At 37.0% G+C, this 17,161-nt stretch overlaps 1 protein-coding gene across 5 annotated transcripts in view; it reads right to left on the bottom strand.

Moving 5' to 3' along the window:
* Positions 1–16,340, bottom strand: part of SPG11 (SPG11 vesicle trafficking associated, spatacsin) — a 68,665-nt gene extending 52,325 nt beyond the window's left edge. The window contains exons 1-7 of one of the 5 annotated variants that reach the window (XM_063090223.1): positions 16,087–16,340; positions 12,950–13,131; positions 11,850–12,074; positions 9,975–10,176; positions 6,084–6,221; positions 5,210–5,658; positions 4,095–4,240 (exon numbers count right to left, since the gene is read on the bottom strand). In XM_063090223.1, the coding sequence (XP_062946293.1) occupies positions 4,095–4,240; positions 5,210–5,658; positions 6,084–6,221; positions 9,975–10,176; positions 11,850–12,074; positions 12,950–13,131; positions 16,087–16,340 (1,596 nt within the window). Of the gene's footprint in view, positions 1–4,094; positions 4,241–5,209; positions 5,659–6,083; positions 6,222–9,901; positions 9,937–9,974; positions 10,177–11,849; positions 12,075–12,949; positions 13,132–16,086 lie in introns of those variants that run through there. The other 4 variants (XM_063090224.1, XM_063090226.1, XM_063090225.1 and 1 more) reach the window with 4 other exon arrangements.
* Between the last annotated feature and the right edge of the window lie 821 nt (positions 16,341–17,161).

Here is a 17,161-nt window from a genome sequence, read left to right as displayed (position 1 = left end):
TAATTCTAATCAAAATTCTAAGTTTTTTATGAAACTTAACAAGCTGCTCCTAAAATATCAGGATTAAGGGACAGAGAAAAAGCACTCCTGAAGAAGAACAAAGTGAGAGAATTTGCCCTTATTTAAATTCGATATAGTTAAGACAGGTGGAATTGGCCCAGGGATAGACAAAGACCTATGGAACAAAATAGAGAGCCCCAAAACAAACTTGTGCATATATGGAAACTTGATATATGACACACAGACATTTCAGATCAGTGGTAAAAAGAAGCACTTCTCAAAAAGTGGTGCTGAGACAAATGATTATCAATATGAGAAGAAATAGCCACACAATGAATATAAGTTCCAAATGCATAAAGAACTTAAATGTGAAAATAACAATTTAAGAACTTTTAGGAGGGGCGAGCTGGTTAGCTCATGGTTAGAACGCAGTGTTATCACACTAAGGTCAAGGTTTTGGATCCCTGCACTGGCCAGCTGAAGAAAAAAAAAAAAAAATACCTTCTAGGAGAAAATTTTAAAATATCTTTATGGCCTCAAGATAGGAGAAGTCACAAATAGCACTAATCATAAAGGAAAAAATTAATTTTAATGTAGCTTAACTAATCAAGAACTACATTAAAATTAAAGACTGCACAAAGAAAGTAAAAAGAGAAGCCACTGATTAGAATAACATTCACTACACATATAACAAAGGATTGGTATCTAGAATATATCAAACACTACAATCCAATAAGAAAAAGACAAACACCCCAAGAAAAAAACAGGCAAAAAACTTGAACACTTTACAACAGAAATCAAAATATTATATATATGTATGTGTGTGTGTATATATATATAAAGATAAATAAAGATGTTCAACCTTAATCAGAGAAATGCAAATTAAAACCCATCACACCATCAGACTGGAAAAAAGATTTTTAAATCTGGATATACCAGTGATGGCAAGGACATGCAACAATGAAAACTCAAATACATTGCTGGTGAGAGCATAAACTGATAAAACAATTTTGGAAAACTAGAGCATTACCTAGTAAAAGTAAAGACGTGCATATCCTATGACCCAACAATTCTATTACCACCTAGAGAAAATCATGCATTTCTGCTGCAGCAGATGTGTATGAAACTTTACAGCAACATTGCTTGTACCAGCAAAAAACTGGAAACAAGCTAAAGTGGGATAAATAAAGATACATTCATACACTGGGATACTACACAGGGTGAAACTGAATTAACTGTAGTTATACACATTAACTTGAATGAATCACACAAAAATCATGTAGAGTGAAAAAAAAAACTAGTCTCAAAAATATACAGTAATTCCATTTTATACAAAATTAAACAGCATTATTTGAGGATATATTTATATGGAATAAAATAAAGAATATCAAAGGAATGGTTAAAAATTTCAGAACGATAGTTAATTCTGAGGCTGGTCAAGGTAAGAGAATAGGATTGGTGAAGGAACACACTCAAAAATATCTGTGATCCTTGCCTGAATGGTGGGTACAAGAATATTAGTTTTATTATTATAGTTGTTATCACTTAAAATGTACATTATTCACTCATTTTTATGTGGGGGAGACTAAGGCCAAAACAACACTGTATGTAGTATGCAATACTAATTAAACTCACACACATACACATGCCACACACTGTGCAAGGAGAGAGTCACACCGCCTGACTTCAAATCCTGGTGCCTACCACTTACTGCCCATTTATAGCTGAATTAGACTTCCTAACCTCTCTGTGCCTCAGTTCCTGCATCTACAAAATGAGGATAACAGTATTTACCTACAGGATTAATAAGATTAATGAGATAACTTGCTTATTACTAACACTAATACACACAAAAAACAACTATAAGGAAATAAACCTCAAATAGTAAACACGATTACTTCTGAATGGTAGTCTTACGGGCAACTTAAATATTTTTTCTACAATGTTATTTTGGATATAAAAATAAGGTTTTCAACAAATGGTGCTGGGACAACTGAATATCCACAAGCAAAAGAATGAAGTTAAAGCCCCCTACCTCATGCCATATAAAAAAATTAACTCAAAATCCATCATAACCCTAAATGTAAGAGCTAAAACTATAAAATTCTTATAAGAGTAAATATTCGGCTGGCCAGGTAGCTCAGTTGTTTAGAGTACAGTGTTATAACACTAAGATGTCAAGGGTTCAGATCGCTATACTGACCTGTTGCCAAAAAAAGAGAAAAAGAGTGAATCTTCATGACCTCAGATTAGGCAATGGTTTCTCAGATATGACACCAAAACCATAAGTGACTCCCCAAAATAGAGAAATTGAGTTCACTGAAATTAAAAACTTTTGTGATTCAAAGGACACCATCAAGAAGGTGAAGATACCCAAAGAATGGGAGAAAATATCTGTAAATCATATATCTCATAAGTGTCTAACATCCAAATACGTATAAAAAATTCTTAGAACTCAAAAATAAAAAGACAACCCAATTTAAAAAGGGCCAAAGTAATTGAATAAACACTTCTCCAAAGAAGATATACAAATAGCCAATAAGCACATAAAAACATGTTCAACATCATAAGTCATTATGAAAATGCAAATCAAAAGCTCAGTAAGATACCACTTCATTTTGACTTCATACCCATTAGGAAGACTATAATCAAAAAGGTGGACAATAACAAGTGTTGACAAAGATGTGAAGCTAGTGGAACCCTCATAATTGCTGGTGGGGATGTAAAATGTTGCAGCCACTGTGGAAAAGAATTTAGTGGTTCCTCAAAAAAGTTAAAAAAGCCAGTAACTGCACAGCTAGGTTTACACCCAAGAGAAATGAAAACACATGTCAATACAAAAACCTGTAAACAAATATACATAGCAAGATTATTCATAAAAACCAAAAAGTAAAACAACCCAATGTCCATCAACTGATGAATGGCTAAACAAAATGTAGTACATCCATACAATGGAATATTCAGCCATAAAATGAAACAGAATAGTAATACATGACACAACATGGATGAACCTTGAAAACATGCTAAGTGAAAGAAGCCAGTCACAAAAAGCCACATATTTTATAATCACATTTGTTTGAAATGTCCAGAATAGGAAAATCCACAGAATAGGAAAGTAGATTAGTGTTTGGAACTTAGAGGAAGCAAGAAATAGGGAGTGACCGCTATTGGGTACAGGGGTTTCTTTTTGGGGTGATGAAAATGTTCTGTAATTAGGTAATGATGATGGTTGCACAGCTCTGAGTATACTGAAAAACACTGAATTGTACACTTTAAGAGGGTGAATTTTATGGTATGTGAATTATATCTCAATAAAGCTGTCATTTAAAACAAAAACAAAAACTGGCACATAATATTATTAACTTTCAGGGACTGTGTGATACAGCAGAAAGTGCCCTGCCTGACTTTTGATTCCAGCTCCTGTCTTTGTATCTGTGACTCTGGGCCACTCATTCAACCACTCTAAGCCTAAATTTCTTCATCTGTAAAATAAAAAGAATAAAAACTACCCAATCGATCTCACGTGGTTGTTTTAGGACAAAATTAGATAACACATATAAAAATATTTGTGAACTGTAAAATGCTAAATAAATTCAGGATGTCTCTTGTAAAGCTAAATTATAGAAGAGTCAGGGAGTACTGTATAAGGTGGGAATAAAATATCATTCTTGGTCAGGATTCCCACAGCTTGCTTCTACTTTCATTAGTCTCATTAGGTTACTGTTGCTTCCATTTCCTGTAACTTTTTTTCTTAAATAATATTTATTATAACCTCCTATCTTTTAAAGACAAAAAGAGTAAACTTCGGAGCGCAGTTAGGGTAATGAAATAATCAGAACTGAGCAAATGGATGGGTAAAGACTATAGTTCTTGGGGCTGGCTGGTTAGCTAGATCAGTTAGTTAGAGCGAGATGCTAGTAACACCAAGGTCCAAGGTTTGATCTGTTTACTGGCCAGCAACAAAAAAAAGAAGAAAAAAAGATTATAGTTCTTTTTGCTGCTAGGTTAAATGAATTCTACCAAATCCCCAGTCAAATAAAAGTATGTGACAGAAAATAATCAAGTAAAGTTCTACAGATACTTAATTCTGTTACCTCTAGAGCATGTATGGGAATTGAGCACCTCCCCCAACCATTGAGATGACAAAGAGAGTCCACAGTGCTGGCACTTCCATGAATCATTAGTCTGTTTAAAAACTCCTCTTGAGTCAAACCAAACAAAATCAGAGAGAGTCCATTTTCTACAAGAAAAATAAAATTAGCTTTAATAAATTATTAGGTCTTAGGTCTTAGGATTATGACACAGGAGTTAATTTCTAATTATCCAGTACTCCAGTACTATAATTAAAACACATTTACTGGACACCATTGTACTACTAAGATCTTAATTAACTTATCATGGTTTTCCAGGGTTTTTAAAAAAGAGTTTTATTTTTAAAACATTGACCACAAAGCAAATTCTCATAAGAACAATGCATCCTATGAAGCAGCACTAAATCCCACATTTCTACTTCATATTATCTTACACAATCAATACCTGGAAACTTTAATTATTTACAGAGATGTCAGACTTCTGGTTTACTAAAACCAAACAATTAATAGCATACTCCTGACACAAAGAAATATATGATTACCAAAATGTGGGTACTGAAGAAGAAACACATGGTTAGTTCAATCACAACATTCAATGTACTTGTAGGAGGTTACTACGTAGGAGGTTAATACTATGCAGGAAGGCAGGCCTAGTTCTGCCAGATCTATTTTTCAATAACAGCTAGAGATCCAGATTTTGTGAAATCCTCTAATTTTGCATGTTTATAATAAATAAAATCTTTTAAAAAGCCTAGATGGTGAAAGTCAAACAAAGTAAATCTTCAGCTCATATATGGCCCATAAGCAGCTGCCTTGTAACTTCTGCTTATATAGATTGAAGTCAAATGAAGACTCTGGCTTAAAAAAATAAACCTTCATTACTCTTAAACTGCCTCTGACTTAGTATCTTAGCATTTAGCTGAGCAGAAATGACCTTAATTAAAAATCAAACATACAAGACACCATGAGCAAGAAGAGTAACACCAAATTTCTTCCATAAACAACTACCCCTTAGAGGTGAGAACAGGCACATGTAGGCACCATGGCAAGCAGAAGTAAAATACATTAAGAAAGCACACCTCTCAACAATGGATTTCAATGTGACAAGACATTCTCACCTGTCAAAACAAGGCACAGTTGCTGGTCTCCACTACTGTCTACAGGAATACACTTTTTGCCAAAGGAAAAACACTGTATGCCCTGGGTCTCCAAATCCCAGAGGACAATGGTACAGCCCATCCTTTCCAAAGCCCAAGTAAACAGTGCAGTGAATCCTGTCACAGATACACATTTAAGCTCTATGGGTTCCTCTTCTTCACTGATGTGCATTATCTTCCATGATCTTCCCAGATCACTGGTTATGGCATGATCTTTCTGTGGAAAATTATACTGGCCATGCATTATATCCTGTGAACTGAAAGCACAGTGTAACACACTGGTTCTGTGGTTACCAGATTCAGGGGACTCCAAATGCAAAAGATCCTGAAACCATGGAGCACAACAGGAAACTTCCAGTTTGGAGCTCTTTATTGTTTCATTCAGTGATGACAGCTGAGCTTTCCAAGACCTGAAAGACAGGGTAGAACTTACACCTGCTACAGTGAAAGGCACTAAGTAAACACTAAACCAGGGCAAAGATGCTCTAACAACAACAAAAAAAGGACAGGTTGAGTATCCCTTATCCTAAACACTTGGAACCAGAAGTGTTTCAGATTTCAGATTTTGGAATATTTGCAGATATTTAACTTCGAGGTTAAGCATCCCTAACCTCAACCTTAGGATTGAGCATCCCTAATCTGAAAATCCAAAGTCTTTAAGTGTCATGTCAGCATTCAAGAAGTTTCAGATTTTGGAGCATTTTGGATTTCGAATTTTCAGATTAGGGATGCTCAGCCTGTATCTACCAAGTAAAGACCTTTAGTAAAAAGATACAGTGTCAGCATGATGAAAAAATGAAAATAATAAACAAAATGCAAAAGCGAGTTTCTGTACCTATCAACCTGGAAGGAAGAGTTGGTCAGTTTCATGTTGTATTCAGAGTTAACAGGATCATCTTCATCTACTCCCTTAGGTCCTTGAATAGGAATGTCTTCTAGTATTCTTTCACATAGTAGGTGTCCTGGGTGTTGCCTACATTTAAAAATAATGATAGCCATAGTAAAAAATGATGATCAAACCCAAATTTGTGTTACTATTGCTCCTGTTAAAAATGAAGGGTCATAGAGAGGGAAAGGTACAGACAATGAATTCCTCTGAATGGAACTCATCTCCCTTGCTCATAGTATGGTGATAAAGTCAACCTAAAGAATTTGACTCTACAAGGGCAGTTTGCTTTATGAAGCAGTAAGAGCCTTTTTTGCCTACTATATTGCAGATGCTGTGCTAAACACTTTACATAAGCTCTTCTTTAAACTTCTTAACAACCCTAGGAGTATAGCCCCATTTTATACATGGAAACTAAGAGTCACAGAAACTTTGAACCAGATTAATGTGATCATAAAGCCCAAATTTTTAATCACTCATTATACTGCCACCATAAAGTTAAGATTTAGGCTGAGACCAGGGGAATAGGAACTAGAAGTATATGTGTGGGTATAGGTGGAAGAGTATATGTAGAAAGAGAGCTGTCACTTTTGAGAAAAAAAGGCTAGGGTGGCTAAAGCATAGTGAATGGGAAGCAAGGCAGAGTGAGATGAGGCTGGAAAAGTTGGCAAGCAACAGACTGTTCAAGGCTTTATGGGCTATTAAGGATTTTTAACTTTTATCTTGGTAGGGGTTGGGGGGAGGCGGAAGGAAGCCAAAGAACAGTTTTAAGCAGAAAAACAACATGAACAGATGCAGGAGAGTAGCTAGGGGGAGAAGGGAAAGCATTTAATCCCCTTGAGCACTTAAATTATTAAATAAGTATTAACATTTCAACAATTTGAGGGGAGTATGTTGACACAACATTTGTCAAAGCAATGATGAAAATAAGTTAGAGAAAGCAGGGTGAAAATGAGAAGAGGATGCATGAGAAGGTAGTTCCTCCACCAACAAAAAGTATATACCCTGACCCCAGATGTTAATAACTGGCTATATCTCTGATAAGATATGCATTTTAACAATATCACTCTGGCTTCTCTATGGAGGATGGATTTGAGGGAGTAAGAAAGACATGTGGAGACTAATTAGGAGGCTGTTAGGTAGTGCAGGTAAGAGATAATAGTGGCATGGATAAGAGTGATGACAGAAGATTTGAGAAAAGTGGACAGATTAAAAAACTTTGAGGAGGTAGAATGGCTAGGACCTGGTGATTAACTAGATGTGGATCTAATACCAAAAAGAGGTAGGAGATACTATAGAAAAGAGAGGAAATGGAGAAAGTCCTTAAGGAGGAAAGGGATGGAATATAGTGCACATGCAAAGGAATGGGCCTTCATAAGGACAGGATAACTGAGAAAGTGAGGGAGCTCTCACTAGATGGGTTCTACCTCCTATATAAAACAGGAGGCAAGGTCAGCCAAGAATAGTTGGGAGTAAGGAGATGAACAGAGGTTAGAGGAAAAAAGAAAAGGTTTTAAAGGACTGTTATAAAGAATAAGCTCATGAAAAATCACCATAAAATTTCCACGCAATACTAAGCAATCAATTGAAGATGGGGAATGTGAACTTAGAGTGGTATTAATTTTCCTTTGTAGTTTTCTTACAAGTGCTCAGTTGCTTGGGTGTAGGCACTGAGAAGGCAGAATAAAGGTTTCATTCAGGGTTGAGATTTTGCCAGACCAAGTGCTACCAAGGGTTTAGAGTGCATGCAAGAAAGTAACTGAAATGATGGATCACAGAATCTATGCTGGAAAGAGAAGGAAGTGAAGACAGAGAGGATGGAGTGGAAGGTCAATGGATTGGAAATTCCAATGAAGTCAGATGACAGGTGAAGTGGGGTTACTTGAGTAAGCAAGCAGAAAAGTTTGGGAAGTTGTGGTCAGAGTGAGATGTGTAGAGTAGCGATTTGGAAGAGAAACAATTTCAAATACTGAAAGAGCCCAGAGTATGACTGTGAGAGTGGATAGCTAAAATAAATTGGAAGATAGCTAAGGTTTAGTCAGTAAAAATGGCCTACTGATAAACAACAGTAAACTGGAAGAAAAAGTCACTGACAGTGAATTGTAAGAATAAACCGTGAATTTGAGTTCTCAAGGAGCTTATAAACTCTATGGGAAACATGAAAAAATAGGGAAATAATATAAGACTATACAATTAAGTGCCAAACTGTGATGCAAAGCCCAAGTGCTACAATAATTCAAAGAGGAGAAAATTATGAAATGAGTATAAAATTACAGGTGGAAGGGGTTTTAGAAAGGAAAAGCCTTCATGAAAGGGGCTGATTTCAGCTGGGTTTCAAAAAACGAATGGGACTTGATAAAATGAAAAAGAGGGACTGACATTCTGTATCAGGTGAAGGAAGAGAAAGGGCCAGGAGACAGGAATGACAAAAACAACACTTTTAGGTTTCAGGAAACTCTTAGAAAATTATGTAGTCAACTCGAGAGAAATTATGCTGGTTAAAGGACATTCATGTAAGTAATTAATAAATACAGACCACTCATTTTGTTGGGTAAAACAGATCCCTAAATTTGGTGCAGGGAACAGAACAGTAGCTCTCCTTTGGCTAATGTTACAGTAGCCGAGTTCAATGAAATTTGTTCAAAGGAATGTGCCTGGTGACCTCTTCAGAGTTCTCCTGGAGTGTTGCCAAAACATCTAGAGGTGTATAACCCTACACTCAAGGATCAAAGTAGCCGAGTAGGCTTTCCTCTTTCCTTACCAGTCAAATTGTTACCAACTGGATGATCAGGAGGTAACTCTACACATAGAGGGTATGTTTAGTCAGTAAAAATGGCCTATTAATAAACAAGAACACAATCTGAGAATATGCTAATCATCCCTGCTGAAAGATTTTTTAAAAACTAAAAGGCCATTTAAAACAAATGAAAACATCACAGTTGTAAATAGTTCAAGTAGATATGTGAAGTTACCCTTTCTGGTGATCCAAACGGTAAGAAATAAAACTCATCAAAAAGCATTCCCAATGATTCAAAAGGATTTGTTTATCAAATTCATATTAAGGTAGAACCAAAAATCCTAATGGTTTTGGATGACCCTAAATATTGGAAGTCATAAATGCGAATGGCCCTAGATAGTAAGTCACAATGAATAGGCTGTTGTGTGTGTGTGCAATACATACACACACACACACCTCTTAAACATTATAAAATCAGAAGCAACTAGAATGCATAAATTGAAAAGCAACACAAATAAGCACTCATTACTAATATATTTAGACAGCCACAAGTTCAGGCTCTCCAAGGGAAACACCTTGGAAATCCTGGGCTGGAGAAAGCTGGCTGAATACATCTTATCAAAGTCCTTTAAGAGGAAAGTGATCTCCAAGGCAACCAGGACCCCAAGCCACAAAAGTGACAATTCTAACACAGGGTAAATCCCATTTCTCTTCTACTCTAATATGGGCCAAGAGATGAGTGGATGATGTTTAATGGCCAAGGGCTTTTAAAACTGCAATCTTTATTGCTTTCTGAAAATTTATATTACATAACAAATATATAATAAACTATGTCAAAATCAAAACTTTGATGCACATGCAGAAATACAAAGTTGGTCAGTGGACATTTGTACACATCATTATGTAATGACAACCTCACCATGTAGATCACACTAGAACATGATCTAACTGAATAGAAAAGGAACACTGGTTTAAAAAAAAAAAAAGCTAACAAGTACAGTTTTAACATCTTATGGCCGTAATTATTTACCTCAAATTAAAAATCACAGTATTCTCCACTGGTCTTGCTTAACTGAAAGAAAAAAAAGCAGTAATTTACATACCTGAAATACAAATTTAAGTTAAGAGCAACTGCAGAGTTGGAGGAGCCGATAATCACTACAACATCTAGGTCTTGAGATACTTTCAGTGAAGTAAAGGAAGAAATCTTGGCTGGCTCCTGTTGCTGCTCATTACACATATCTTCTTGGTGAAGTGATAAATCCACATGAGCTATATGTGTACCATCCATAATGTCAAAAATGTCTTCGAGTTAGAGTTAAAGAAAATGTCAGTTGCATAAGCATGCCTAACCATTTAAAACACAAGATGGAGGCTCGCTGGATAGCTCAGTTGTTAGAGCATGACAACAACAAGGTCCAGAGTTCAATGCCTGTACTAGCCAACTGCCAAACACACACACACACACACACACACACACACACACACACACACACACACACACACACAGAAGATGGGACAGAACTATACAGACTTCATCGCTCCAACCTTGTAGGTATAATAACAAGGAAGACTAGACAGCCCCCATAATAACCAGATGCCTATGAAGTTTGTGGCACAATAAACAACCTGATACAGAGTTCATTCAGCAGTACCTGCTGAACTTCCACTCTGTGCCAGGCCCTGAGTCACTGCTAATTCTTTCCACTAATGCTCTACAACAGTGCTATCCAAGAGATTAGGTAAACTTAATTTTAATATATTTATTTAACCCAATATATCCAAGATATTATCATTTCAACATGTAATAAATATAAAAAATTGAGGTACTTTTTTTTTTTGGCAGCAAGCCAGTCCGGGGATCTGAACCCTTGACCTTAGTGTTATAACACCATGCTCTAACCCATCTTTTTCTCATATAGGTATTCAAAATCTGGTACTTTACACTACAGCACATCTCAATTTGGATACTAAATTTTCATTGGAAATACTTTATCTGTATTAAGACTTCATAAAATTTACAGTTTAGGGTATTTTTTTGTTTTTTGGTGGCTGGCCAGTATGGGGATCCAAACCCTTGACCTTGGGTTGTAACTCTGTGCTCTCTATTGAACTAACTGGCCAGCCCAACTGTTGAAAAAGTTAAAAGTTCTCCAATAACTGAATACTTAAAAGTTCTCCAACAACTGAACGAAGTACCAGCTTTTAAATCTAAAGTAATTAAATAAAATTAAGAATTAAGTTCCCAAGTCATGCTAGCCAATTATCAAGAGCTCAAAAACCACATATACCTAGTACCTACTGTGTTGTACAGTGCAGTTCTGTAAATTGGCAACAAAAATTAAGTTAACCTGGTATTTTACAACATTTTACAAAAATGATACACCCCAAATAGAAAAATCACTCCTTTAATTCAGAAATGAAAGTCCCAAAAATCATATAGGAGCTCTTTTTTCAAATCTTCAAAATAATTTTGCTAACGGCCTATAGAACTACTGGAGACAAAGAACTCATATTTTCCAAAAACAAACAATGGTTAAGCAAACTATTCATCAATATGATGGACTCATCATCAGACATGATAAAAGGTAGATTATATCCACACATGAAAAGTTATGTATCACATCATAAGCAGTCATCTAAATCCTTCCTGGAACAAGCACATGGTAGTTGTTCAAGAAGTGTATTCTCAATAACTAGGTAATGCAAAATATATACAATTTTAAAAGAACACAAACAAGTATGAATAAGATGATTATGACTATGAAAAAAATATGTATGCAATGGAAAATATTAAAATAGAACATAAAGTGATACAATTGAGTGTTTTGCATTTATGAAAACCTTTTCTCCAAAAAAGTTTTACTGAAAAACTATCTATTCTCCCTATACCCCAGTCCCCAAAACTAAAAGCCGAAAAGGACTCATCTTTCTAGGTATTCTCCCCTACATATCAATATCTTTACTGCTAAGGATACTGATCCAGCCTAAACTACTCAAAACAAAAAAAGTTCCCCTGCAGAGCTCCGCGTCAATAATCATGTCCACTTCCTGTGCAGGCAAGGATAGTGTGAAACAGTTGAGTACTCTAATCTCAGCATCTCTTTCCGGAAATATAACGTGTAGGACAATACATTTGTTGATAAACAATAATGATGTGTTATTGTGAAATGACAGAATTCTCAAAGACAATATGGAAATACCTAGGAAATAAAAGGATATTATTTCAAACTCTTTGGTCACAATTTTAACAAATGGTAAATTTGATTTTATAAGCCATACCACAAACAGTTAAAACAAAAAAGAAACTGTACTTGTCCAACTCCAGGCAGTTACTGGTCATACCCACCTAAGCAAGTGGTCATTGGGAGGTGGGTAAGAGGATGAATAAAGATGGCCTACAATGTCCCTAGTTCCTTCTGTTTATGGCCAAAGTCTGATAGCACACCAGAACAAAAATTCAGAAAAGCCAACTTACCCCATGGGACCCCACAAGAACAGTCAGACAATTTTTTAGGGAAAAAGAAGAAACCTTACAGTCAAGAGAGGAGAGTAAGTTACTGCCTTAAAAACAGATGCCTGAGTGCACTGATTTCTACTCCCTACATCCATCAGGACAGAATATAGTCAACCAGTAACCAGTCTAGATCAGCACTGTCCAAAAGAAATATAATGTGAGCCACATATGCAAGCCGCATACGTAATTTTAAATTTTCTAGTAACCAAACCGAAAAGAAACAGGTGAAATTAATTTTAATAATACATATTTAGCTCATTATATCCAAAATATAATTTCAACACGTAATTAATACAAAAAATTATTAATAAGATATTTTACTTTCTTAGTAAAAAATACTCTTCAAAATCTGGTATGCATTTGACACTCAAAGTACATTTTAATTCATCTTAACTACATTTTAAGTGCTCGATAACCCCATGTAGCTAGTGGCAACTGTACTGGACAATGTAGACCTCTCTCTCTGATATCACCTCTTTGAGAACTTTTCCTGAAATATATAAAATTACATGGTAATGTCACAAATTTAAACATGCCAAAAGACCATCTATCTATACTTACTGATATCTTGATCTTCAATGAGCTTTTGCAATATCTCCCCAGTACAGCTATACAAAATAGTTGCATCAAATTTTCCATCTTTCAAATTAAATTCATAGATGAGCAGTTCATAATTTTCACTGAGAGCGAGCAGTTTGGGCTTGTCTGTTGATGTGCTATTATGAGAGTCCTCCCATACAAAGCTAAGGAAAAAGTTAAGATTTATTATACGACTGTATCCACAATAATATTTACCCATAATGATGTGGGTGGAAGGACAGAATGAGTAGAGAACAGTTTAGTTCACCTGGTAGCATTAATTTTATACTCCAACTTAAGAAAATATAAGCTGGTCTTGTACTTCTCTCCTGTTTTCTCTTCCCCTTCCTCACTTCTTCCCCCTCTGCCCCTTCACACCAACACAAGAATACAGGAGTGAGTGGTAAAAAGGAGACAGAGAGCAAGAAATGATGGCTCCTTTTAATCCTTCATCTTAAATCCTGATTGATATGTTTAAAGGAACTGTCATGAACAAGGATAAGTATCAACAACCAAATATGTATATTATACACCAAGGTCAAAAGTTCAGATCCCCACACCAGCCAGCTGCCGAAAAAAAACTATGAAACAAAACAAAAAACAAATGTGTATTATTTATGTGAGGTGGTGCTCACAATTAACAAAATAGGAATTTACCGACTTAGATGTTTTCAAAGATTTTTAAGAAGAAAGTTATTATTTGTATTTATAGACTTTGCAGACTAAAATGGTATATTACAGAACTCTGTCCAATAAAACTTTGTCATGATTAAAATGTTCTATATCAGCGCTGCCCAATACAATAGTTAACAGCCACATGTGACTACTGAACACTTGAAATGTGGGTAGTGTAACTGAAGAACAGAATTTTATTTAATTTTAACAGCCATGTGCAGCTAATGACTACCACACTGAACAGCAATCACAGAACTTTTAAACTATAAATGTCGGCCCCTGGGTCCTCAGGTGTGTGTGTGGGGGGCAACGTGCCCATGAGAAGCCGAACCCAGCCACAACCAGGTAAAGACCACACCAAAAACACCATTTCCATGGGGGTAGCCCACCACAGCCACCACGATTGCCACAGCTGCCACAAAAGCAGATAGTCACTATAGCAGTAGTCACAGCCACCGTGAAGATGGTACGCCTGACACTTGACTGCATTGATGCAAGGAGAGTCACCAGCAGAGACCAAAAAAAAAAGAGGTCCTCTCTCTTCACAAAGCACACTCCAAAGTAATAGAAGAAGCATTTGCTATGCGATAATGGCGGGAGACCTGAACACAGCTCTCAGTACTGGACAGATCATACAGGCAACAAACCAAGAGAGAAACAGTTGATCTATCAGAAGGAGAGAACAAATCTAGATGGGGAGAGATTAGATAAGGGGCATAAAGAATACGTGTGATTTGTAATAATGAATATGCTAATAAAAAATAAAACAATAAGGTCAAAATACTACCATTGGTTAACAAGTATAGAAAGAGACAAATTAAATATTTAAAAAATTAAATATTAAAATTAAATTACATCTTAAAGATAAAAGGGCCCCAAATCCAAAAACAATGCAATGGAGAGGGGTGAGGTTACCATGCTGATAAACTTTTGCAGTCTTTTACAAAGCTTCCTTTTTCTACAGAAGTAGTAAGTTTTATATCCAAAGAAACCAGACTTGGTGCTATTTTGTCCTTATTAGAGAAAAAGAGTGACACATTTTACATTTCTATCTTTATACCTGAACTGATGATTTCTCATGAACACCCAATTCCTGATTGTTCATACTGAAAATGTGGAAAACAACCTAAATGTCAACTACGGAAAAGTTAAACAAATTATGATATATTTAAAAGGCAGAATACTGTTCACACCATTAAAATCATTAGCATATGGACTACATTGTCACATGGAAAGACAGGAAATTTTCAATAAGAACAAAATATAAAATGTGCAGTAATTTCAACAGTATAAAAAAGACCTACATGCTTTAAAGAATGAGGTGAACTCTAAATACTATAAACTTGTATTCATTTTCATCCTATGATGTGGTCTAATTGAATTAAAATTCAATTCAAATAAAAAAATAAAATAAAAAGAAGCCCTCCTTGGCTCTCCTCCCCTCTAATTTCATGAACCAGCATATGAATGCCCCCATTATTTTGTGTGTGCCATATCTTCTCTGTTAGGTTCTTACAAAGAGTTCCTCTGCTTCTTTTCTCTCTTCCCCATTTCTGACTTTACAAGGCTATTTTCATACTAACTTCCTCTAAAGAGAGATTACTCTTCCTAGCAACCAGAGATCAAGAATAAGGAAGACAAACACAGAACAGGTTAAAGCATTCCCTAATTTAGCAAACGAATCTCTACTAAGTGTCAGGAGTTGTTACAGGACCTGGAGTTTCCAACGTAAGACACCTTTGGCTATTCAAAATCTGAAAGAGTACATCTTTTTTAGAATATTTTCTAATATTGAGAAGAGCCCAGTCAAAGATACTTTCAAACTTTATGATGCAAGTTGTAAATCCTGGACCAAGAGTTACAGAAGCGGAAAGCATGCATAATTTTAATTATGTTTCTTTCTGTCTTCCCAAATCATGCAAGCCTCACATATAAGAACTGGTCTTATTCAATTTTTTAGGCACTGCTCCTAGGTAATAGTAGGCTCATGATAAATATTTGCTGAATGAATAAATAACCGAAAGGACAAACTGGACTCTGTCCTTGAAGAAGAAATTCCCATATGTGAAGGAAAACTATATGTTTCAGGGACAAGAAAAAAATTCAAATTAGAGATAATCTCCAGCTGGCATCTTTAACTGATTTAACAGAAAAAAAAGGTGGCACAGCACTCGGCACTGTGACAATTAATCGACCTGTGTTAAATAAATAAAAGAATCAGCGTCCAAGCTGGGACCCATTCCGGCTTCCCCGCAGATAGCAGAGGACCGGGTACCGTCTCCGACCAGACGGAACCGAGAAGCAGGGGTGCGGGATTCAACAAGGCGAGCGCTTCGCCTCGGCCGGGGAAAAGGGTCCGAGAGGGAACCGGGCTCGCCTCTGAGGCGTTACCACGGCTGTCACCCCTCTCCCGCTACACTGCCCAGCTCTCCCGCAGCACTTACTGACGGAAGGGGCCCTGGAGGCAGCAGCCGCCCCCGCCCCGGCCGCCCGGCGCCAAGGAAAGCACTTGGAGGTTGCCTGCAGCCGTCAGGCTCCCCAGAGCCTCCTGCTCTCTGTGCAGCTGCGCCCGAGATCCCAGGCTCCCCGTCACCTCGGCGGGGACCGGGACCAAAAGCACGGGTAAAACCCGCTCCATGGCGTCCGCACCGCTGCTACCGGCGGAAGTAGCTCTTCCAGCCCCCTCCTCTTCAGCCATCTTGGTCCAGCTGTTCCTTCCGGTCACCGCCGGGCCCTCTGGGAATCTGACTGCGTCTTGGGCATGCGCGGTGTACAGAGCGCCCTCGTGCTCCCTTGTGACTCCCGCTCAGCCCTCTGGGCTGTCTCTACCCATTGCGTTCCTTGTCTGTGGAGGACGGTGCCAACGTCTCCAGCGAAGCTTCCTCTAACCTTGCGCAGGGCCCACTGTGGCTAAGTGTCTTGAAATGAGGTCAGCCCTCTGTACACAGAGTTCTGCATCTACGAATTCAACCATCGAAAGATGGAAAATGTTTTTTAAAAAAATACAAATTTAAAGAAAAAAGTATAACAGCTATTTACACAGCATTGTGAAATGAAAAAAGATGACTCTTGTAGTGGATTGAACTATGTCCCCCCCAAACTCATTGAAGCTTGAATTGTGTCCCCCAAGTTTTATGTATTAGAAACTTAGCTCCTACTGCGACCATTAAGAGGGTGGGGAATCCTATTATGGTAATTAGAAGGTGGAGCCTTGGAGAGGTGATTGGATGGTAGGACCATGCGATAATGAATGGATTAGAAATGGTGGTAAGGGGCGTGGTTCTGGGGGCTTTAAAAGAAGAGGGTCTGTCTATTGCTCTCTGTTCTCTCTGCTTCCACCATCTGGTGATGTGAGACCCCTGAGTCACTGTCACCACCACCAGATGGACTTTGGACTTCTCAGCCTCAGTAACTGTAAGTAGTTAATGTCGTTTTTCTTTATAAATCACCCAGTTTTAGGTATTTTGTTATAAGCAACATAAACGGACTAATATAACTCTGTAAACAAAATGTTTTATT

The sequence above is a fragment of the Cynocephalus volans genome, chromosome 3 (assembly GCF_027409185.1).
Source record: "Cynocephalus volans isolate mCynVol1 chromosome 3, mCynVol1.pri, whole genome shotgun sequence".
Taxonomy (NCBI): domain Eukaryota; kingdom Metazoa; phylum Chordata; class Mammalia; order Dermoptera; family Cynocephalidae; genus Cynocephalus; species Cynocephalus volans.
Note: the sequence above shows the minus strand (reverse complement) of the source record. Positions and strands in the feature narration are given on the sequence as shown.